This window comes from Pelodiscus sinensis, chromosome 19 (assembly GCF_049634645.1).
Source record: "Pelodiscus sinensis isolate JC-2024 chromosome 19, ASM4963464v1, whole genome shotgun sequence".
NCBI classification, from domain to species: domain Eukaryota; kingdom Metazoa; phylum Chordata; order Testudines; family Trionychidae; genus Pelodiscus; species Pelodiscus sinensis.
In genome coordinates this window covers 19,676,903-19,699,012 of record NC_134729.1, presented here as the reverse complement: position 1 = coordinate 19,699,012, position 22,110 = coordinate 19,676,903, and the positions used below count along the sequence as shown (strand labels likewise).

The 22,110-nt window shown below is 57.6% G+C and overlaps 1 protein-coding gene across 2 annotated transcripts; it reads left to right on the top strand.

The window, feature by feature from the left end:
• The first annotated feature begins 1,442 nt into the window (after positions 1–1,442).
• On the top strand, positions 1,443–21,445 carry TMEM59L (transmembrane protein 59 like). Of its 2 annotated transcripts, none has more exons than XM_075902890.1 (8): positions 1,443–1,665; positions 8,100–8,205; positions 9,736–9,830; positions 15,703–15,849; positions 16,946–17,054; positions 17,929–18,041; positions 18,636–18,776; positions 19,262–21,445. In XM_075902890.1, exons 1-8 carry the CDS (start codon positions 1,543–1,545, stop codon positions 19,421–19,423), a joined length of 996 nt encoding a protein of 331 aa, XP_075759005.1. In that variant the 5' UTR covers positions 1,443–1,542; the 3' UTR covers positions 19,424–21,445. The 2 variants fall into 2 exon arrangements, with proteins under 2 accessions (XP_075759005.1, XP_075759006.1); XM_075902891.1 differs by having other exon boundaries at positions 1,446–1,665; positions 17,929–18,040; positions 18,659–18,776.
• Positions 21,446–22,110: the final 665 nt, after the last annotated feature.

Sequence of the window (22,110 nt, the reverse complement as noted above, 5' to 3'; positions counted from 1 at the left end):
AAGCTCCCGCGCCGGCCTGAAAGCCCTTTATCGACCTCCCTGTTATGCCTCGTAGGATGAGGTTTACCGGGGAGGTCGATAAAGGGCTTTCATGTTGGCAGGGGAGCATCCGGACTAGCCCGCTGAGCCGACAAACAGCTGGTCAGCTGTTTGTCGGCTCAGCATGGCAGCCATTTAAATTTAAATGAAGCCGCGATTATTTAAATTGCGGCTTCATTTCCCTTTGCCGAACAAACAAATCTACATGGCTCCGTCGACGGAGCCATGTTGTTTCGACGCACCCTAAGAGCCCAGAAAAGGTGCCTTCGCCCAAACCTCCCATTGTGCATCAGCTGGTGAAACTCCAGAGCTCTGTGCAAGATGATTGAGCCAGAACAGGCTCTCTCTGCTAACCCCAAGACTCCGCGACACCAGAGGGGCAGGTGGCCCTGACATCTTCTCTGCTACAGCAGTCCCTAAGAACATAGAAACATAAGAATGGCCACACTGGGTCAGACCAAAGGTCCATCTAGCCCAGTATCCTTTCTGCCGACAGTGGCCAATGCTAGGAGCCTCAGGAGAGAACAGAACAGATAATCCTCATGCGATTCCTCCCCTGTCACCCATTTCCAGCCCCTGAAAAACAGAGGCTTGGGACACCGTTCCTCCTCATCCTGGCTAATAACCATTGATGGACCTAACCTCCATGAATCTATCTTGCTCTTTTTTGAGCCCTGTTAAAGTCCCGGTCTTCACAACATCCTCTGGCGAGGAGTTCCACAGGTTAACTGTGTTGCGTGAGGAAATACTGCCTTTTGTTTGTTCTAAACCTGCTACCTACTCATTTCATTGGGTGCCCCTTTGAACTTCTGTTATGGGAAATGCAATAGCTCCCTGGAGGCTGCGTGGCCGAGCTCTTCGGTACCACGGAGCCCTTTGCCGGGGTCCAGACCAGAATTTTTCCTGCTAATTTAACCCTAATCTCCTGGTACTGTTCGGAGTCACTCAAGTGACAGGACTCGCCCCACTTCCACTTGCAGACTGTCCATGTTTCGGCGGCGCATCCACGTGACCTGCCTGGCTTCTGGGAAGGCCCGGGCAGGGGGCTGCCAGTTCTCGGCCCGTCTCTTGGTTCATCCAGCGCATCGCATGCCCCCAACCCTGCCGCTAACTGGCACCTTCTGTTGTCCTGCGCCAGGCCTCTGCCCGCAGCACGATGGGCAAATTCATGCTGGGGGGGGACCCCAACCAGGGACGGTGCCAGCAGGCAGGGTGGCACCAGCCCCCCCTCCCCAAAAGGGAAATCCCAGGCGTGCCAGAGGGGGCTCCCACAGGGTCCTGGCTGCCCCCCAGCTGGATGCAGGGATGCAGGGATGCAGGAGGCCCCGTTGCATCCCCGCTGGCCGCATCTCTCCCCCCCTCCTCCCTCCCCGCGTCTCTCTCCCAGCCTCCCTCGCTCCGTGCACCGCGCGTCACGCTGCTCCTGCCACCGCCGGGCACCGCTCGCTCGCTCGCCCTCCCCGTCGGCTGCAGGCGCCCGCGGCCCGGGGAGTCCGGCTCGGGATGGCGCTGCCGCTGCTCGCGCTCGGCCTGGCGCTGGCCGCCGCCCAGGACCCCTTCGCCCCGCAGCTGGGGGACATCAGCGCCTGCCGGGAGCGCTGCGCCCAGCCGCCGGGCGCGACCCGAGTGAGCACCGCGGGGCTGCGCGGCGCCTGGCCCGGCAGCGGGGAACCGGGGGTTGGGGGAGCAGATTTTTCCAAAAGGGGGGGGCTGAGCAAAAGCAACACGCTGGGGGGGGGGGCGTCAATCCAGCCCAGGGCGGGATCCTTGGTGGGGGGAGGTCCCCCCCTCCCGTCCTGCTGTTGGATGCGGGAGGGGCACACCCCACCGATCTCGGGGCGCTGGTTTGTTTTGCATGCGGGGAGGAGGCGGGGGGGGGGCGTCATGATATTTGTATTTTGCAGCCATGCAAAGGGGGGGGGGGTTTGTCATGTGTCACCCCAACCCCCCCCCCCCCATCCCTTCCAGCCAGGCCCTGCCGCTTTCTGCTTGGGCAGGGGATGGGGCTGCCAGGGTCCCCATCTTAAAGCCTTGAATTTCTTATCTGGTGCTGGATGGGGGGCGAAATCTGGAGGGGAGGGGAGCGTGTGACTAAAAATCGCGGCTATTCGTCAAGGCGATGCTCTTTGGCTAGCAGCGCCTGCTGCCCAGGTGCTGGGGGCAGGCCACGACGCACCATTCGGGTGCCGGCAAAATTGCAGTTCATCCATTTTGTTTGGCGAGGCACCTGGTGTCCAGTGAGAGCTAAAGCCAGTGGGCTGGATCTGGCTGGGTTATGCAGCCGGACACCTGCTTTCTTTCCCATGGCTCCCTTCTCACAGCCCTGCCACCTGGCTCAGCTGAAAGATGCCTGTGCATCCCCCCCACCCCTCAGACAACCCATGAGCGAGACAAAAGCACTGCATCCCCGGGGCAGCTTCTCCTCCCAGGATGCCTCCTCCGCGAGGGGGGAAGGGCCGTGTCGGAGCCTGGTGCCCGAGCACTGCCAAACTCGTCACACTGGCGTAGGCGCAGCAGGGGCTGAAGCTGTCGTTCGTGCTGGGGTCGACGGCGCTCTCAGGAAATCGCTTGGGTATCGTGGATAAGAGCTGCAGGGATCAGAGAAACCGGGCAAACAATAATCATTGGGGGGTGGGGGGGGGACAGTTCTGGCTTCTAAACAAATAACTTCAAAGTAAGGTCTTGGATCAGAGCCTGCTTCAGCTTTTGTGTAATAATGTACCATGGCCGTACATTGGCAGGCGGAAAAGGCCATCAAAGATCCATGTGACAGATCCAAACACAGCAGTGGAAAAGCCCAAGTGGTTGTTTTAAAACCAGTCACATTTACGGCTGTTAAAACCACTTCTAGGAAGGAAAAAGCCTAAGAACGGCCACACCGGGTCAGACCAAAGGTTCATGTTGCCCAGTGTCCTGTCTGCTGACAGAGGCCAATGCCAGGGGCCCCAGAGGGAATGAACAGAACAGATAATCATCAAGTGACCCCTCTCCCATTATCCATTCCCAGCCTCTGATAGAGGCTAAGGACACCATTCCTATCCTCCATGGATTTATCCTTCATGGATCTATACTCCATGAATTTATCTAGCTCTTTTTTGAACCCTGTGAAAGTCCTGGCCTTCACAATATCCCCTGGCAAGGAGTTCCACAGGTTAACTGTGGGCCGTGTGAAGAAATATCTCCTTTTGTTTGTTTTAAACCTGCTGCCTATTAATTTGATTTGGTGACCTCTAGTCATCCGACACTAAGGGTACGTCTAGACTACATGGCTCCGTCGACAGAGCCATGTAAAATAGTTTACTCGGCATAGTCAAAGAAGCAGGGATTTAAATAATCCCCGCTTCATTAAAATAAAAATGGCCGCCGCACTGTGCTGACGATCAGCTGATCCGGCACAGCGCGGCAGTCTAGACGCCTCGAGAAATGAGGTTTACCAGAGCGGTCGACAAAGGCTTCCCTTGTCAACTGCGCTACGTCTAGACTGCCGTGCTGCGCCGGATCAGCTGATCGTCGGCACAGCGCGGCGGCCATTTTTATTTTAATGAAGCGGGGATTATTTAAATTCCCCTTCTTTCACTATGCCGAGTAAACTATTTTACATGGCTCCGTTGACGGAGCCATGTAGTCTAGACATACCCTTAGGCTATGTCTACACTGTGGAGCTATTTTGGGATACCGGAAGTATCCTGAAATAGCTATTCCGCGTCTTTAAAGCAGCCCGCTTTTTCGAAATAGTTTTTTGAAATAGCGGGCACGGTATTCCGGCGTCCCTGTAACCCTCGTTCCAAAGGATATTTCAGAATAGTGCTTTATTTAAATTTCGAAATAAGCTATTTTGAGGTAAGGGTGACGTGTAGATCCATAATCCCTGCTATCCATAATCCATCAATAATAAGAGTTTACTTGAAATATGATTGAGATATCCCCAGGCCCGTTCACAGTATCCTCTCTGGTCATTCATCAGGAATGAAGAGTCTGATCTTTTTTCCCCCCAGACGTAGTAACCGATCCTTTGATGATATATTGAACAGGCTGATTTGTACTTTTGTTTGTGTGGGGACAATAAAAATATTTTAAAACTTGCAAGTGCCCAGATGTTCCCATGTGCTCCTCATGTCCAATTTAGGGTTTATTTTCTGGATCGTCCGTTTGCAGTAAACGATGTTTCGGGGGAAGGATTTGTTCAAATGAGTGGGCGCAGGAAGGGGGCTGTTCTGGGTGGGTTTCTGTGCATGCATGCGTATGAGAAGTCAAGTTATTCTGAAACGGGTGGCTCATTTTGAAGCCATGTGGGCTGCTTTCTGGTTTGTGATCCTGCTAGTTGTTAAAGTTGCTGGGTGCAAATCGAAAACATTTTTTGCGGGGGGGGCGGGGGGATCTGTGATTTTATATTAGACCCATTTAAAATGTGCAACCTGCTTGCAGTACAGGACACATACTGCAAAAAGAGAAGCCTGCAGCTGGCCTTAGCAACTAGCCCAAGTGTGTGGCTGTACGGTGTGGGTCTTGTTGCAGCCACCTTGCTCTGTTAATTCTGAGGTACGGCTCGTGAAGACTACAGGTCCCAACATGCAATGTTCTGTCAAGATCAGAGTGCCTTTGCTGGAGCAGTGCATGCTGGGATCTGTTGCCTCTGTCCATTACACCCCCCCTCCATGCTTAACAAAAACAGGGCAAGCAGTGCAGTGGAATTCCCATGGTTGTTTTTGCACGAGGCTTTGTCTGCCTGCGGTGTGGCAGAGAATGGAGGGGACGGGATGCTCCTGCCTTCCATGGAGACATCAGCACCTTCTTCCTGCTGGAATCACCCCTCCGAGACAGGATGGGCATGAAGCAGTGATTCCAGAGGAACAGCCAGGGCTTGGATATGTCAGCTGGGGTATCCCCTTGCAAGTGGCTGTTTGTTTGCCTCGTGTGGGGACGGAAGCTGCCAGGCTGGAGCCCCCCACCCTCCCATCCCCGTTTAATCAGTTAACCAGTTAAACTGAATGTTTAACCAGTTAACTAAGTAAACGGGATTTTACATCCCTAGTCGCTGCCTGAAAGTGGAGTCTCTACCCTGCTACCTAGCTCTTTTCATGAATAGATCTGAAAGGCCTTTCCAAAGAGGTAGCATCACCGCCCCCCCCCATTTTACAGATGGGGAAACTGAGGCACGGAGTGAGGAAAGTGACTTGCCCAAGGTCATCTAACAGGCCAGAGGCAGAGCCAGAAATTGAATCCAGATCGCCTGAGACCCAGGCCAGTGTTCTAGCCAAGAGACAGCAGAGAGACCCAACTAAGACCAGAAGGGAGTTATTCCCATCAGTCTAATAAGCACCTGCCCCAGTCACCGCCCAGCAGTCTGCAGGGAGGGTGAAGGAGGTGAGTTTTAAGGCAAAATGAGCGGGAAATTAAAGTGGTCTTGGACCAGCAATTGCAAGCAGGGCTCTTCTCTACGTGCAGGGCAACTTCATTGCAGCAGACTAAATGAGCATAAATCTAGAGTAGGCCAAGAAAGGAAACTGCCTAGGAATGGAGCCCTGGCCGGCAAAGGGAGCCCACAGAATTGCGTGGTTTGTTTTCAGACCATGAGCCATGTTCCCTGTAAGCTGAGTGCTTGTGCGGCCACCCAGGAGGATTCAGCCGCTGCCCAGCTGATTGGCAGCACGCCCACCTCCAGCAGCATGAATGTCTACTAGTGGTGCACATCCACATCTTCCTTGGTGCATGTCACAAAATTTATTCTGCGTGCATATAGAAAAAAAATTAGAGGGAACATTGACCACCAGTGATTTATTCCAAAAGGAGGGGGGCAAGGAAATTTCCCATCTCTAACCCGCTTGTCTTTTGGCTCTACATGGTCAGCCACCCCTCAGCCTGGCAGTGAATTTCTCCCTTTATTAGGGTAGCATTCAAAGACAGACTATTTACCTAGATCTACAGCTGCAGAACCTCGGATGGCACAGGATGCCAGGGATGAATCGCAAGCTGCTCTGAGCCCGGAGATGGGTGCACCGCCCTGCATTTCTCACACGGAAACGCGGCGCAGGCAACACAGATGCCGTTGGCTGGCCTTTGGCACCAGCCTTTAGATCAGAAGGATCCATTTTACACTTCCTCTCCCCTGTACCAGACAACTGGCCTTTCTACTGAGGGAAGCCCGAGGGCGAGGAAGCGGGAGAGAAGCATCCTTGCTAAGACGCACCTTAACCCCTTGCTGTCCAGGATCACTAAAGCAAGTTGCCCCGCATGTAGAGAAGAGCCCTGCTTGCAATTGCTGGTCCAAGGCCTCTTTGATTTCCCCTCTTTTTGCCTTAAAACTCACCTCCTTCACCCTCCCTGCAGACTGCTGGGCGGTGACTGGGGCAGGTGCTTATTAGACTGATGGGAATAACTCCCTTCTGGTCTTAGTTGGGTCTCTCTGCTGTCTCTTGGCTAGAACACTGGCCTGGGTCTCAGGCGATCTGGATTCTATTTCTGGCTCTGCCTCTGGCCTGTTAGATGACCTTGGGCAAGTCACTTTCCTCACTCCGTGCCTCAGTTTCCCCATCTGTAAAATGGGGGGCGGGCAGTGATGCTACCTCTTTGGAAAGGCCTTTCAGATCTATTCATGAAAAGAGCTAGGTAGCAGGGTAGAGACTCCACTTTCAGGCAGGGAGTATGGATGTAAAATCCGTTTAATTAGTTAACCGGCTAAACATTACATTTAACTGGTTAACTGATTAAACGGGGATGGGGTCGTGGGGGGCTCCAGCCTGGCTGCTTCTGTCCCCACAGGAGGCTGCCGGCTCCAGTTTTGTGTAGGGCTGCTGCTTCCGGCCTTGCATGGGGCTGCCAGCTCCTAGCCTGTGTGGGCCGGGAGCCGGCAGCCCCACAAGGTGTGAGGAGGGTCCTACAGCAGCCCCAGGCATGATCCCTATGTGCATAAATAGCAGTAACGGAACACCACTTCACCCGGGTGGAAGGATGCTCAGGGCCACATGCTGTGTTGCCATGGCAACTCAGATGGACGGATGCTGCAGGGGGAAGCGACAGCCCGCTGGCTGCATGCAGTTGTGTGGTTGTTTCCAGGCAGCCTCTTCAGGGGCCGTATGGGGCAGAGGTGAGCCTGGGGCGAGGGCCTAGGCCTGGCCTCACCTCCCAAGGCTGCTGCTGAGGGAGGGTCTGGGCGTGAGGGGTGACTGCCTGGCAGAATCGGGCCCTGGCCTAGGCCTCTAACCGGGGGGAAGAGGCTGGTTCCTGCTGCAGCCCCGAGCCGCCCAACTGCTGCTTGGTGAGGAGCCGTGGGCAGGTTGCTGGGCACAGCCCACAGGTGGCAAGTGAAGCCAACGGTACCTCGGTCCTTTTGCCGAAGTTCCGGGTCTGCTGAGAGGCCGGCGCGGCCCAGCCCCATGGTTGGAGCCGTTCCTCTTGGGCCAGTCGGGGCTCTGGCAGGGGGCGAGGCTTCCTGGTGAACGTGCACGTGCACGGCAGCCCACAGACTCCCCCCCGTGCACGGGCCCACCGAGTCTGTGGGTGTGAGAAATACCCGGTGCCATCAGCAGGCCTGTTGGCTCGCCAGGGGCTCCTCCCAGGCCGGGGGGTTTCAGCCTTTTGTCCCGTGTGGATGCCTACGAAATGGCGGTGCGGACTCCTTTGGAAAACGTAGTCACAGTCTGAGGCCCCTCCGGGGACCCCCAGACCACAGGCGGTAAACCACTGCTCAAGTCCGTCCCCCGGAGCCCTAGGCACAGTCCTTCCCTGCCGTATACTCCGCAGAGCCATGTCCAGCCTCGCTGAAAAGGCCCAAAGTCCCAGGGTGCACTGCCCCTCTGGGGAGACGGTGCCACCGCCTTGACGTTGTGCTGGGTCTTGCTGTGTGTGGGCGGTTGACAGGGAGGAAGGATCGGGAGCGGGTGTTGATGACCCAGCCACCAGAGTCCTGGTCCGGTGCAGAGAATGAGCCACCCTTCCCACCTCCCCTGCAGTCCCACAGCACAGCGGGGTGCCCACGGGCTTTTGGGTTTTGGCAGCGGGCTGGAGTGCAGCCGCTGTACTGTGAGCTGTGCCAGCTCCTAGCTCTCCTCTTCTCTCGGCAGGACGCGGTACTCGACGCCTGTTACCGAGGGTGCCGGCTGTTCTCCATCTGTCACTTTGTGGATGTGAGCGCCGAGCTGAACGCAACCAGAGCCGAATGCGAATCAGGTAAAGAACAGCACAGCCAATTAACGTTCCCTCCCCTCTTCTCCCGCCGCCCCCTCTGTTACATTGTCCAGAAGGAGCTTCTCCACTTAGGCTGTCAGGACAGAGACTGTTTCTGCTCCTTCTGCACCCCCATGCCGTCCAGAGAAAGTGCCACGGCCGGGGTGCACTGTGGTGCAAATCCAGACCAGTTCCACTTGCTCCTGGGTGCAAATCTGGAGCAGTTCCACTTGCTCCCTGGTGTAAATCCAAACCGGCTCCATTCTCTCCCTGGTGTAAATCCAAACCGGCTCCGTTCTGTCCCTGGTTCAAATCCAGACTGGCTGCACTTGCTCCCTGGTGCAAATTAAGGCTGGCTCTGCTCACTCTCTGGTGCAAATTAAGGCCGGCACCATTCGCGCCCTGGTGCAAATCTGGGCCAGTTCCACTTGATTCCTGGTGTAAATCCGGACCAGTTCCACTCATTCCTGGGTGCAAATCCAGACCCGCTCCACTCACCTTGTGGTGCAAACCAGGGCCAGCTCCACTCAGTCCCTAGTGCAAATCATGGTGGTCTCTGTGCACTTCCTGGTGCAAATCAGGACAGAGCTCCTGGAAGATGGAGGGTCACGTGGGGGCAAGGCCCCAGATGAACCCAGTGGGGCTGTGACCATAGCAAACACCAAGGGGATTAATAATGTTCCGACTGGGATTTCACCCTCTCAAAGGGATGGGAGAAGAGAGGTGAGGATCCTCTGCTGCAGCCAACTCCCCCCCCCCCCAACCAAATCCCGCCCCCCGCCCCCAGCTCCGGCCCTTCCTGCAGCTGGAGCCTCGCCACCAGGCTGCTGCAATGATGTAACGTGCCCTCTGTAGCGACCTAACACCCCTCGTCGGGCTGAAGGCTGCCCAGTGAGCTCCCAGCACCATGTGAGCCGGCCGGGCTTCCTGCCCCCCACCCGGTGGCGATGCACTACCATGCCGTGCCCTTCCCCACAAGGGATCCCACAGCGGTTTCCAGAGCCTCGCTGAACTGCAGCTGCCTCTGGGGAGGAGCAGCCGGGATTCAGCGCCGGGGAGGGTGGACTTCGTAAGCGAGGCTCTTTGGGCAAACCCCTCCCCTTGTGAAAAGTGCTCCCACCTGGAGGCTTTCATGGCCCTGCAGAGTCGAGGAGGCCTCAGCGTCTCAGGTATTGTAGGAGACACATTGCTGGGGTGCCAGGGTAGCTGCTTGGAATGGGGGCTGAGCTCTGGTCGGGGTGCTCTGTGGGTGATGGTCCCTTGGAAGGGGTTTGGCTGGTGCACCTGGCTCTCAGCCCTGGAGTAGCTCGGGGCAGAGGAACACTGGCAGCTACCCTGGGAACCCTGGGCCGGCATAGCAGGGGGCTGTGGATTTTCTGGCCGAGCAGTGTAGGGTGGGTGGACACCCCTGCTGCCCTCTGCCTGGCTCTAGGCCGTGCTGCCGGCCCCTGGTTGTCCCGGGCTCTGAATCCACTCGCCGCCTGGTTGTGAGATGCCCGGGCCTTGACTGTTCCTTCCCTGCCTCTCTTGCAGCTTGTATTGAGGCCTACGGCAGCGCGGAGGAGCAGTTCGGCTGCACCACTGGATGCAGAAAGCAGCTGCCCGAGGCGCAGGGCTGGAAAGACAAGGTATGAGCCGCCTCTTTCCCAAGGGCCAGCGGGCTCAGATGCCGGGGTGATGGGCCTGGAAAGTGCAGATCATTGCAGGGGGGGCTGGAATACGCCGTACAGCAATGGGTGCGGGGAGCCACTGAACCAAACTGCACTTGGTAGATGATGGGAACTGGTTTGAGCCGGGGGGTGCGGCAGCCCCTCGGACCGCCTCGTGGCAGCATCTATGGATCCTAGTCTGAGATCCGCCCCCGCAAAGATCCCCTCCTGCCGCCTGCTCAGTTGTGCGGCGTGGAGGCCAAGGAGCAGCAGGAGTTTCATTCCCATGAGGGCCGGAGGCTCCTGGGATCAGGATTAGCGCCAGGGTGCATTCCAGGCGGGGGCCGGCAGCCAGCTATTACTCATCGCTCTGCAGCGGCGAGCTGACCATCTGGCCAGCAGATTGGGTGAGCCGGGGGAAATCCTGGATCGGTCGCACCTGGAATGGAGGCCCCTTCTGCAGACAGCGCTGGTCCTTCCAGGGTCGTTTGATGCCACAAATGACAGTCGTGCCCCTCACTCGCTGCTCGGGGCTGTCTCTCCCGGTGCCCTGTTAGAGACAAGCAGCAACCCCCTCCAGGCCCTGTTATCACTCAGCACGGCTGCATGTGATGTCCCACACCCCGCTACATGGCAGGAATGCTCCCAGGGGCGTTCACGAATCACAGGCTAGGTTGACACTATCGGGTTTTATCAGAAAAAGCGCCGCAAATTGTGCTCCGCAATTTGCGGTGCTTTTTCCAATTGTTTTTCCGGAAGAGGCTTCCTCCTCTTTGAGTACATCTGCACTAGCCCCATAGATCTATCTAGGGAGGCTAATGAGGGCGACCGAAATTGCAAATCAAGCCTGGGATTTAAATATCCCATGCTTGATTTGCATGTTCCCGGCCGGTCGCCATTTTGGAAATTGACTAGCCCGAAGAAACTGCCCGGGTCTACACGCGGCATTGAAATGGGATTCTGATTTAAAGCCCCTAAATCGAATTAGCTGGTAAACCTCATTGCAGGAGGAATACCAGCTAATTCGAGTTAGGGCTTTAAATCGGAGTCCCGTTTCACTGCCACGTGTAGACGCGGGCAGTTACTTCGGGCTAGTCAATTTCTAAAAATGGCGACCGGCTGGGAACATGCAAATCAAGTGTGGGATATTTAAATCCCGGGCTTGATTTGCAATTTCGGTCGCCCTCATTAGCCTCCCTAGATCGATCTAGAGGGCTAGTGTAGACGTACCTTTCAGAGGAGCCCTTGTTTCTTATGAGACGAGGAATGTAGGGTTCCCCTAAAGAGCGTGTTTGCTCTTCCACAAAAAAAAGTGGAAGAGCAGACGCGTTCCCTGGACGCGGTGGGCTTTTTCCGGGATACCTCCGTTTTTTCCAGGATCCCAGAAAAAACCCTTGGTGTAGACATAACCGCACAGAGAAAGGCACAGGCCAAATCCCCCCAATCTCCCAGCTTCGTGCCTCAGGAAAAGACCACCCTGCCCAGCTCAGGACAGGCACTGCAAGCTTATGAGTTGTCTCACCACTTCATCAATGGCAAGTGGGTGTACAGCAGTCTCCATAAACCTGAGCCGATTTACCAGACACTTCAGGCGAACTCACTGGTACGAACAATCGCTCAGGGTGTGTCTAGACTACAGGGTTTTTTCGAAAAATCTTCCCCTGCATCTAGACTGCTGCCGCATTCTTTTGAAAGGAAATCGAAAGCACGCGGCAGTTTTTTCGACCGCGGAAAACCTCGTTGTGGGAGGAAGAACGCCTTTTTTCGAAAGTGCTCTTTCGAGAAAAGGCGCTAAGTTATGCAAACTGTGCTTTTTCGAAAGAGAGCATCCAGACTGCCTGGGTGCTCTCTTTTGAAAAACGGCTTGCCTTTGCGAAAGTACTGGTTGTCGTGTCGATGGTCTTTTTCGAAAGAGGCTTGCTGTCTAGACACAGCCTCAGAGAAGTGTGCTGACTAGAAAAGATGGGTCTGAAGTCAGAGTCAGTGATCAGACACATCAAATCCAGGCCTGCGGTCTAAACACTCAACCCTGTTAGACAGGACACCGTGTCTAGATGCAGCAGTTTGGATATTGCAGTTCACAGGACACCGGTCGCACCCTGGAGCCCTGGGCTGGGCCGGATGGCGGCATGGGCGAGCCGAGCAGCTGCCCAGGGCGCCAACCCATGGGGGCGCCTGATGGCAGCTGGAAGGGGCGTGTGGTGTCCCTTACAGCTGCCATCAGGAGCCACACGCCCGGCTCCTACAGTGCTGGCCCCACGGCGCTGGACAGCAGCACCCTTGCCCCCACGGCTGTGGGGCCCTGCACGGCCCAGCGTGTGCACCAGCAGCGCTGGCCGGGCCGGGCTGGGCAGCACATGCACCGTAAGTCCCGGGGGCAGGCCCCGGACTTTGCACCAGTGGCTGTGGCTGGCGTGCACATGTGCCGTGTGCCCAGGGGGCAGGCCCGCGCCCCATGGGTGGGCCTGCGCATGCGCACAGGTGGGGTGAGGAGGAGAGACCAGCAGGCCTGGGTGGGGCCTGTGTTGTGTCCATGTGCTTGTTGGATCTCTCCAGGCCCGGCCAAGTCCCCCGGCGAGGTGGGGCAGTGCCCCGGTGTGGCTTTGTGCAAGCGAGTCATTGCCTGGTGACTCCCTTGCTGGACAAGGGCCCTTGATGGTTGTTTGGGAGCTGGGAGCTGGTGCTGGGAAAAGGTGCAAGAGGGAAGAGGGACCCAACCCAGCCCGGCTGCGGCAGGGCCCACCAGACATGCAGCGGGTGGATCTGGGTGCTCTCCTAGGGCCTTCGACCGTGTTCCCCCCCCTTTCTGGTAGGCGGTTTGGCACGGTCCCCCAGGGGAGTGCTGAGCTTTTGGGGCAGGGCTCTGTCCCCTCGTGGCACCTGTCCACGGTGCCTGCGGGCGCCATTTCCAGAGCCGGGAGCAGGAAGCGGCACAGAAGCCAGCTGCCCCCCCAACCTTCTTCTGCACCTCAACCCCCTGCCCCAGCCTAGAGCCTGCACCCAAACGCCCTCCCAGATCCCGACCCCGCACCCCCTGCACCTAAACTCCCTCCCAGATCCCGACCCCGCACCCCCTGCACCTAAACTCCCTCTCAGGGCCCGGCCTCGCACCCCCTGCACCCAAACTCCCTCCTAGAGCCTGGCCCCATGCCCCTCCCACACCCCAACCCCTTGGTGAAAGTGAGTGAGGCTGGGGGAGAGTGAGCGATGGAAGGAGGGGGATTCAGTGAGTGAGGGCATGGCCTCTCAGAAGGGGTGTGGCCTCCAGGGAGAGGCGTGGCCTCAGGGAACGGCAGGGGCGGGGCAAGGGCTTTGGGTTTGCACAATTGGACAATTGGCAACCCTGGGCCGGCATGTGGGAGCCCAGGCTGTGCCAGGAGAACACACCCCGCAAGGCAGCTGGCGCCTACGACAGGCACCCTGGGGGCGGAGCATTGCTGCCCAGGAGCTTCCACCTCCCCGTGCCCCAGGGCTGGGGGGGCTGGGCCATGTGCCACCCAGGAGGCCGAAGCCACGAGCCTTCCTCCCTCCCCGCGCTCTGGGGCCGCATGTCACTGCACCTCCCCATGGTGCCCAAACAACTGTGTTAGCCTTTGGTCCTGGGTAGAGGCTTTCACCTTTGCAAGGATGGCTTTCTGCGGTGGAGAGCAAGGATCAGGCATGAGGAACCAGACTGCCGCGAGCTTCTCAGCCCAGGTGCTCAAAGGGCTTTCTATTAACTAATTGAAATGGAGACTGGCAATGAGCATTAAAGACGGGGAAATACAAGCACGGTCCAGTGACATGCCCAAGGGCGAACACAGAATCAGTGGCAGAGGGCAGTGTTTTGCTTTGGGAGGTGGACGTCTCAGTTGCATGGCTGTATCCAAGTGCCAGCTGTCCCTGTTAAGGGGACAAGCATTTGTCCCTGTGTCCCCTGAAAGAACTGGTGGAGTCGGGGGGAAGTCTGTGAAAGGCCAGGTCCGGAGACTGGTCTGCGCTGATTGCATTCCAAACATTCCTTTAATCATTAATTCAACCCAAAGTGTTTTTCCTTTGGAGTCGTGGGCAAGCAGGCAAAGCAGATTGAGCATGATGACGAGCTGCAGAATCTGACCTATTTCTTCCCCCTTTGCTCATCTCTCTGCTCTGGCCTTCCCCGCCTTAGAAAAAGTATCACACCCCATGGCAAGGAGCCGTCAAGCAGATGCTTTAAAAAGTCACACACCTTGCAAAGAGCCAAGAATCCAGGGCATGGATAAGCTTCCTGGAGAGAAAGGCCCTTTGGCATCTCAGCTCTTTTGTTTAAGACTTTTTCATGTGAGTTCAGTGCCGGTGCAAAGAGCCTTGTTTATCTGCCGTGCTTCCTGCCAGCGCGTATTGACTCTGATCTCGGGTCCCACTCTTCCTCCAGCCTTCATGCTGAGGCTGGTGGCGCGGGGCATTAGCGGCCCTTCAAGAAGGGCACAGATGCATAGACAGTAGGAGCCCTGGACTGAGTCCTGCTGTGTCATTTCATTCCACTCACTATCCTGGGCTCTCTAGAGGTTCTCTGTCTTCTGTCCCTGTTATGGCTCCTTCCCCACTCTGGCATGATAAATGCAGAAGTGGGGGCCAGCAAGTGTACCCCAAAGCCTTATCTACCAGGCTTTGGTATAAAACTTCCCCCAAAATCTTAAAAACCTAGATCTTGGGAATAAAACTTCCGCTGCCACCACCCAAATGTTTATAAAGAAATTAGGGGGAAGATCATTTGGGAAATCTCACCCCTAAGATAAAAATCAAGGCACACCATTAACCACTGCCAGGTTAATACAAAGAAATGAAAGAACTTTTATTATTACAACAATATTCCTGTTGCAAACATAATGACTAGATAGGGAGGTAACAAAATATACTCATGGAGAAACTCCATGGGCCTAGAACTTAGTTACAAAGAAAAGCCAAAACATCTTTTAAGCAGGGCCAGATCTCAGATCCCATACCCAATCCTTAAAACAATAAAACCTAACGAAACTACCTAAACTTTACCCTACTTACAGAAAATGAAGAATGGTGTCTTGGAGAGAGAGAGACATGCTTGTCCCTCTCTGTAGCTGCAGAGAACTCACTCCCAGAGAGACAAAAGGGAGAAAGGAAAAAAACCCAAATTCCTTTGTCCCAGTTTGAAAAGTCCCACCTACATTCCTATTGGTCACTCCACCTGGCTAGGTGCAGTTAACCCCTTAATCCCCAGGCTGCTGGCTAACCCTCATAATCATGACAGTCCCCTTTGCTGGAATATCTGAGCATCTCCATCAGTGGATTAACGGGCAGGGCTGTAATCCCCCCTTGCACACGTGGGGAAACCGAGGCACACATCAGCTCAGGGACTTGCCCCTGGTCACAGAGGGACTCTGGCAGAGCTGGGAACTGAGGTCTAGTTTCACAAGGGCTAGGCTACTGTTCTAACCACTAGCCAGTGGTTCCCAAACTTTTCAGCATCACGTCCCCTTTTTGATTGTTGAGAAACTCTCACGCCTCCCCCCCCCAAATAGCAGCAAAACTTGGAATGGGAGTGACGGGGTGTGTGTGTGGCTGGGTCGCCTCGCGCCCCCCCTGGAATTTCAGCATGCCCCCCAGTTTGGGAACCCATGCACTAGACTATCCTTCCACTCTCAGAAGGTTTCATAGCTCATTTAGGCCAAGAGCACTGTCATGGGTCCTTCAGCATGATCTGGTCGATATACCCGCTTGAGAGCCCTCGAGCGGAGCCTCGAGCCCAGAACTGCCTCTCCTGTGCGCGGGAAAGCGGGGCTGGGGTGGGGCAGGGCCACGGGGTGGTTCCCAGCTGAGCGAGCCGATGGCCTCTCTCCTCTTTGTTGACTCACAGAGTCTGGAGCCGCAGCCGGCGTCCTTCTCCATGTTCGACTTGGTCTCCAGCTTCTGCAACGACATCGTCAGCTCTGCCCAGAGCTTCATCTCCTCCACCTGGACCTTCTACCTGCAGGCCGACGATGGCAAAGTGGTGGTGTTCCAGGTAGGCCAGGCTCCCGCTGCGGCGGCCCTGGGGGGCGGTTGCAACAGAGCAGGGAACCCCCATGCTTCAGGGCACAAGCTGATGCTGTAGCAGGGGTCAGGAAGGGGGTTGCATTTATCCCACCTCCGCTGATCAGGTGCATTTGCCTTCCTGCAAAGAACCGGGAATGGGAGACCACATTAGATGGCCAGTGGTCTGGGATGGCAGGGAGGTAGGACTAGGGATGTAATCGTGTAATCAATTAACTGATTAACCGATGAGCAAAAGCTTATCTGTTAATGCTATAGACTACACACGTTTCCCTCTCCCTGCCAGTGTGTTTCTCAGGCCTGGCTTGCAATGGGTCCGGGACCTACCCCTGCTGCAGCTCTGCATTTCAAGTGTATTAAGAGCTGGGCAGGCAGACAGCCCGGCTCAGTTCTAGCTCGCACTGGGTCCAGGAGCTCAGACCCGCCCTAGATTGAGGCTGCTACCACCCCACGCTGCTGCCTCTTTCTCAGAAGCAGCAGCATGGGGTGACAGGCAGCCGGTCCACAACGGGAGCTGGTTTTTAAACTGGTTCCCCTCGCAGACCAGCTCCTGCCTGGCACCCCGCACTGCTGCCTCTGATACAGAGGCAGCAGTGCAGAGTGGCAGGGGGCTCCTCAGGAGGGAGGCCGGAGCGCACTGGCTGCTGGCCCCACCCCCAGGGGCTATAAAATAGTCGACTAACTGATAAAAGTTCACGAGGATACTCGACTATTCAGTTAACCGATATAAAACATCCCTGGGCAGGATACTGGGCTACAAGATGGAGTCACGGTCCAGGGCTAGACTAGATTCTAACAGCCCTGCATGCGCAGACTAGAGAGTTTCTTAATCCCCTCCCGCCCTCAGGCACGGCTGAGGTGCAGGCATCCGAGAAGCACTCTGCACAGACAGGCTGACTGACAAACTGGTGGGTGTCGGGTTAATGCCGTCGGAGGGATCCGCCCCTCTAAATCCCAGCTGAACCTGCGCGTCCCTCGCCCCACGGGCCAGACCTGCCCCACAGGAGGTTTTGGGGCTTGGTCACCAACTGCGTGTTCGTCCTTTTTGTTTGTTTTTCAATGCTCAGTCCCAGCCGGAGATCGAGTACCCGGTGCCTGAGGTGCCGGTGCCCAAGTCGGACCTGATGGAGAAGTCGTGGCCTGTCTCCAGTTCTAACACCCTGAAACCTCACACGGGTGAGCAAGGAGCAGTGCTTGGGCCTGGGTGAGGCGAGGAGGCCAGGAGCCACTGGAAAGCTGCTTTCAGCTCTGAGCTTGTTTCTTTACAGCCCCCTGGGATGCCCAGGGTGGGCCTGGTGTCTGCCTCGGCACCCCTCTCGTCCCATGCCCCTCCTCCACCGAGCCAGGCCCGTCCCCCCTGTGCTGGAAACTTCCACACCACTGTTTCTTAAACGGTGTTCCGCGGCACACTGGTGTGCCGTGAGGCAGTTGGAGGTGTGCCGTGGGAGAACAACAGAGTACAAAATGGCCACCCTTAAAAGGGCAGGCGACTTTTTTTTTTTTTTTGGCTCAATAACTCCCCTCCTCCTGACCCTTTTTTCTTTCCTCAACAAAAAATCCTTGGTGTTCCTCATTAAAAAAAATTATTGTTTGGTGTTCCTCGGTCTTAAAAACTTAAGAAACACTGTTCTACAGGCATCCAGAGGCTTCGTCTTGACTTGGGGGGCGCCAGCACCTGCTGAGGCTGCCAGTGTGAGGCCTATGGGGGTGGATTTGTGCTGTGAGCACCTAGCTTCTAGGAACCAAAGCGAGACCCCCCCAAACTCGCACTGAGGGGACGGGGAGCCAGCACCCTCAGCCTGAAGGGCTTGGTGGTCTGTGCCCGACCTCCCGGGGCTCAGTTCAAGGCCTAGAGCGAATGGTGTTTTTAAGTCCTTTTGGGGATGGGTTCGTTCTTCTAGGCTACTATCAAGAAGGCTCCTTTTCTGCCCCCCCCAGTCCCCAGCCTTGGCACATGACCAGGGGCCCCTGATTTCACTGGGGGGTCAGGTGGTTGTGCCCAGCCTGCTGTGGAAGGGGAGTCATGTGGGCCTGGGTGTCATCCTGCCAGGCCCCCAGGAAAAGCTGGAGAAACCCCCCTTGAAAGAGCCAAAGAGCAAACCCAGGATTCAGCACCCGGAGACCCAGCAGCCAGAACACGACTTCCTGGGCTGCATGTCCAAGTAGGTGCAGGCCGGGCCCTGTGGCGCGCGGGGAGTAAAGGGAGAGCCAGAAGGAAAAGGGCTGGCAAACGGGGTGGGGGGCGGTACGAAGGGGGAGGAAAGAGGATGGGGGCTAGAAAGAGGGTGGGGCGATAATGAGGTGGGGATGGGGATTTCCACTGCAGAATAAACCATGTTAGCAAAATGTTACTAGCAAGCAGTGAGGTTATTTGAGTGAGGGGCGGGGCTATTTGAGTGAGGGGCAGGGCTATTTGAGTGAGGGGCGGGGCTATCTGAGTGAGGGGCGGGGTTATTTGGCAAGGGGTGGGGCTATCTGAGTGAGGGTGGGGCTATCTGGCAAGGGGTGGGGCTATCTGAGTGAGGGGCGGGGTTATTTGGCAAGGGGTGGGGCTATCTGGCAAGGGGTGGGGCTATCTGAGTGAGGGGCGGGGTTATTTGATCCAGGGTGGGGTTTCTTGGCAAGGGACCAGACTGCAGAGAGGATGTTCTATGGAGAAGGCAGGTAGGTGGTAGCCAGGGGAAACTCTTCCCTCACTGGCCTGTTTGTGGTCCCCACGCCCCGGTCCCCAGCCATAAACTTATCCTCTCTCTTTGGCGGGGGGCGGTGGGGTGCTCCAGGCGCTCAGGCCTTCCTCGCTGGATCCTGGCTGCCTGCCTCTTCCTCTCCATCATGGTGATGCTGTGGCTGAGCTGCGCCAGCCTTGTGACCGCCCCGGACCAGCACGTCAAGACCCAGGTAGGGAGCCCGCCGGGATCCTAGGGCAAACTCAGGTGCAGATCCCACCGAGCTGGGGCCCCGCGCGGAACCCAGCCGCAGCCTGCCGGGGGGACGCCGGGGGGACATCGGGGCAGGCTGGGGGTAGTTCGCAGCCTCGGCTGCCTTGCGTTAACTCCTGGTGGAGACCAGCGTGGCGGGGACATGGAGCGGGGAGGAGAGCCGAGAAAGCCCAGATACTAACTCCTCCTTTCCCATGTCCCCAGGACGCCAGGGCGCTGGCATGTCACAGCCGGTCGGGAGCCAAGCAGCGCCCCAGGCTGGTTTATTTTGGGGCGTTGGGAAATGAATCCCAGACACTCCAGAGCTGGGGTGCTAACAGCCTCTGAGCTGGGTCCCTGCTGCCACAGCCCCTCCTTCCAGAGAGGGCACCCACGGGTGGGGCTTAGCTCTGCCTCCCTGAGCCAGGCCCTGTCACCCACGCTGTGGCTCTGATTCTCTTCCAGCCGCTGAGCATCAACGGCGATAAGGAATACCTGGAGGACCTGGATGGCCCGGCCCCCTATTCTCTGCACCCTGTGATCGCTGTCACCATCTGCCCTGCAGACGACAACGAGGAGGCGGGGCCGCTGCCCGTCAAGGTGGATCTGGACAAAACCGTGCTCTAGAGCCCCGCCCCTCCCCGTCCCCCTGTCATCTCCATGCCTTATTTCCTGTGAACATTTTAATGCAGCCCCTCCCCCCGTTTTGATCTGCCTTCCCGCTTTCTGCTCTTTTAAAACCCGTCCTGAGCCGGGGGGTGGGCAGCCTGAACCGCTCCCGGCTCCCTCCCTTGTCCTCCCGCGGGTGAGAGGGGACTGTCCTCTTCCCTCACTGCCCCCCCGCTTCACAATCCCAGCAGGGAGCGGCAAGGTCCCACCAGGCAGATCTGGGTTCTCGCCTCCTGTCTCTGGGTCCTTGCAGCTTTTCTGGGAAAACACTGGTCCGGGGCCTCGGCTGGGTGGACTCAGGTGGCTGGTGGGAGCAGAGGGGAGCACAGGTGGGGGCGGGGGGGGCAGAGGGCACCCTCTGGTGGGACGGGGAGAGGGCATGGTGGGGCGGCGCCTGTCTGGAACAGGGAGCTGCGTGGGGCGGGGGACCCCTCGGGGTTCACGGCGGAGCCCTCGCCTGGCACGCGCAAGCGGCTGGGGCGGACGTGGGGAGGGCCGTGGTGGGGCGAGGGTGCATCAGCGGAGTGGCTCCAGCTCTCGATTCGCCTTCCCCGGAGGCGGCGCAGGTCGGACGGTCCGAAAGGAGGCTCTGGCCCAGGCGTGCTAGGAACGGAGTCAGCCTCGGGCGCCGCAGCCAAGCGCTGAGGCCCAGGCAGCTCCCGGCTGAGGGGAGGGATGGCACCCCTGCAGCCCGGCTCAGACAGCTCGGGTACATCTGGCAGGTAGGCAGGGCCGGAGTCTCCGAGGCCAGACAGGTGTCAGGGAGCTGCCAGGACTCTCCCTCCCATAGACAGGGTGTCTGTCTGGTCCTTGCTCAGTGCAAGAAGCCAGGTGAAGCCTTGCTCTGAGCCAGATGCAGAGGCGGGTCCCTAAGAGTGGGGGGAGACCCACGGGGAGCTGTATTTGGAACCCCCTGTGGCTCCTTCACACCGCTGCTCCGGGTTCTCCAGTGGGGACGGCGCTGCCGTGGAAAGGCTGGGTGTGGAGCCAACTTGAGCCATTTGGCACCTTGGCACCTCACCCCACTGCCAGCCCCCTAGTCCCAGCTCCCACAGAGCTCCAGCACTGCCGGGGGGCAGGGGAGGGAGGTATTCCTGAGCCAACTCCTCCTGGGTGCCGGAGCATGCTCTCCCACTGCCCCCTTTTCCTGCAACTTCTCTAGCTGGCGATTGTGTTTGCACGACCCAGTGGGGAGGGGGCCCTGTCTCACAGACCTTCCGTATCTCTTGACTTCCCATGTCGCTCCCTTCCCGTGTTGTTGTGCTGGTGTGTAGGCCGCTGCCCACTGGGCGCTCTGCACGGGCGCTCGTGCTGAGAATAGCCTTCTGCAGCACCAGGGAAGCCGGCCAGGAAGCCGGCTACGCATCTGTCCGTTTGCCTAACGCCGTCTGTATAGATTAACTTATTCCCCTGGACTCCCTCACCGTGGGTTTGAAAGCTCTCTGTCTAGTGACCTTCTCCTATGACCCTGCCTCGGTTTCACTGGACCCTGTAGGTTGTTATTGCAAAGAGACTCTTTCATCCTTTCTCCCTTCTGAGTTCTGTATCGTTCTGTATCATTTTAATGTGTGCAACATATCTGTTTTTTGGAAGGGGGGGAGGGCTGTACCGGGAGGGGGCGGGGGGGATATTTTGTGTACGTGCTGGGATCCGTCCCACTCTTTTTCATGATCGCTTTTCGGCAGATCAGCTCAGCCAGGTGGCGTTTGTGATGGAGGCTTGGCAGCCCGTTCTAGCCAACGGGGCCACGCTGCCGTCCGAGTCGGCCATCGGTGTGCCCGGTGCGGAAAGACCCTCCCGGCTGTGGCTCCGAGGGGAGCTGGGTGGAAGCGGGGTGCGGGACTGGCGGGTCGGCAGCGTGTCTGTCCTGAATTGGTGGAGAAAGTGGGCGCGAGCTTTATTAAAAAAAAAGCGGTGAAGGGAGCGCGGAGCTGGCTGGGAGGCGTGGGGAAGGATGGAAATAAAGGTTTGTAAAAGAGCCAGCAGGGCCCGTGGCTTTTTTGGGGTTACCGGGGGAAAGGGGGCAGCGGCTTTCCATGTTGGGGCTCGATGGAGAGTGAAGAGAGCCAGCTAAACCCTTATCTACTCCCTTCCCTGATGCCAAGTCAGGCAGTTGAGCTAAAGAAAGGGGAGGCCTCCGTAGAGTGTGAAAAGTGCCCCCCCCAACCCAAGAAGCAACCCCCCGGGAGACGGCAGGGGTTTATCGGCCCAGGACCTTCCACCCCCTGGGAGGCCACGGAGCCCTGTGTTCCCCTCCTTGCCCTAACGGGAGCAGCTGCCCCATTGCGCTCTGCAGCGGGTGGCTGGCCGAGAGCCGCAGCGCAGAACGTCAGAGCTGGCTGGCCGAGAGCCGCAGCGCAGAACGTCAGAGCTCGCGGTGCCGCCTGGCCTGGTGTGGCCTCCCCGTGCCCAGGGCCGCTCCATCTCTCCAGCCCCGCTGCGCGTCGTTCGGCTGCTTTGGGCTTCCTCTCCCAGCTGAGGCCAGTGCCGTGCGGCTCCCACCAGGATGCGGGAGGGAAGACGTTTCCCATCCTAGACTCCTGCCAGGTCAGCTGAGGACAGAGCCTCCTCTCTTCCCTGGAGAGAAGGGCCCGGCAGCCAGGTCTTCTCAGGGCCCCACCGGGAGGCCATCACGGCACAGAAAA

Coding starts and splice junctions, on each gene's coding strand:
- TMEM59L (XM_075902890.1), top strand. CDS start 1,543: ATGGCGCTGCCGCTGCTCGCGCTCGGCCTGGCGCTGGCCGCCGCCCAG. Junction 1,666..8,099: donor AGCCGCCGGGCGCGACCCGA/GTGAGCACCGCG, acceptor TTCTCTCGGCAG/GACGCGGTACTCGACGCCTG. Junction 9,831..15,702: donor CGCAGGGCTGGAAAGACAAG/GTATGAGCCGCC, acceptor GTTGACTCACAG/AGTCTGGAGCCGCAGCCGGC.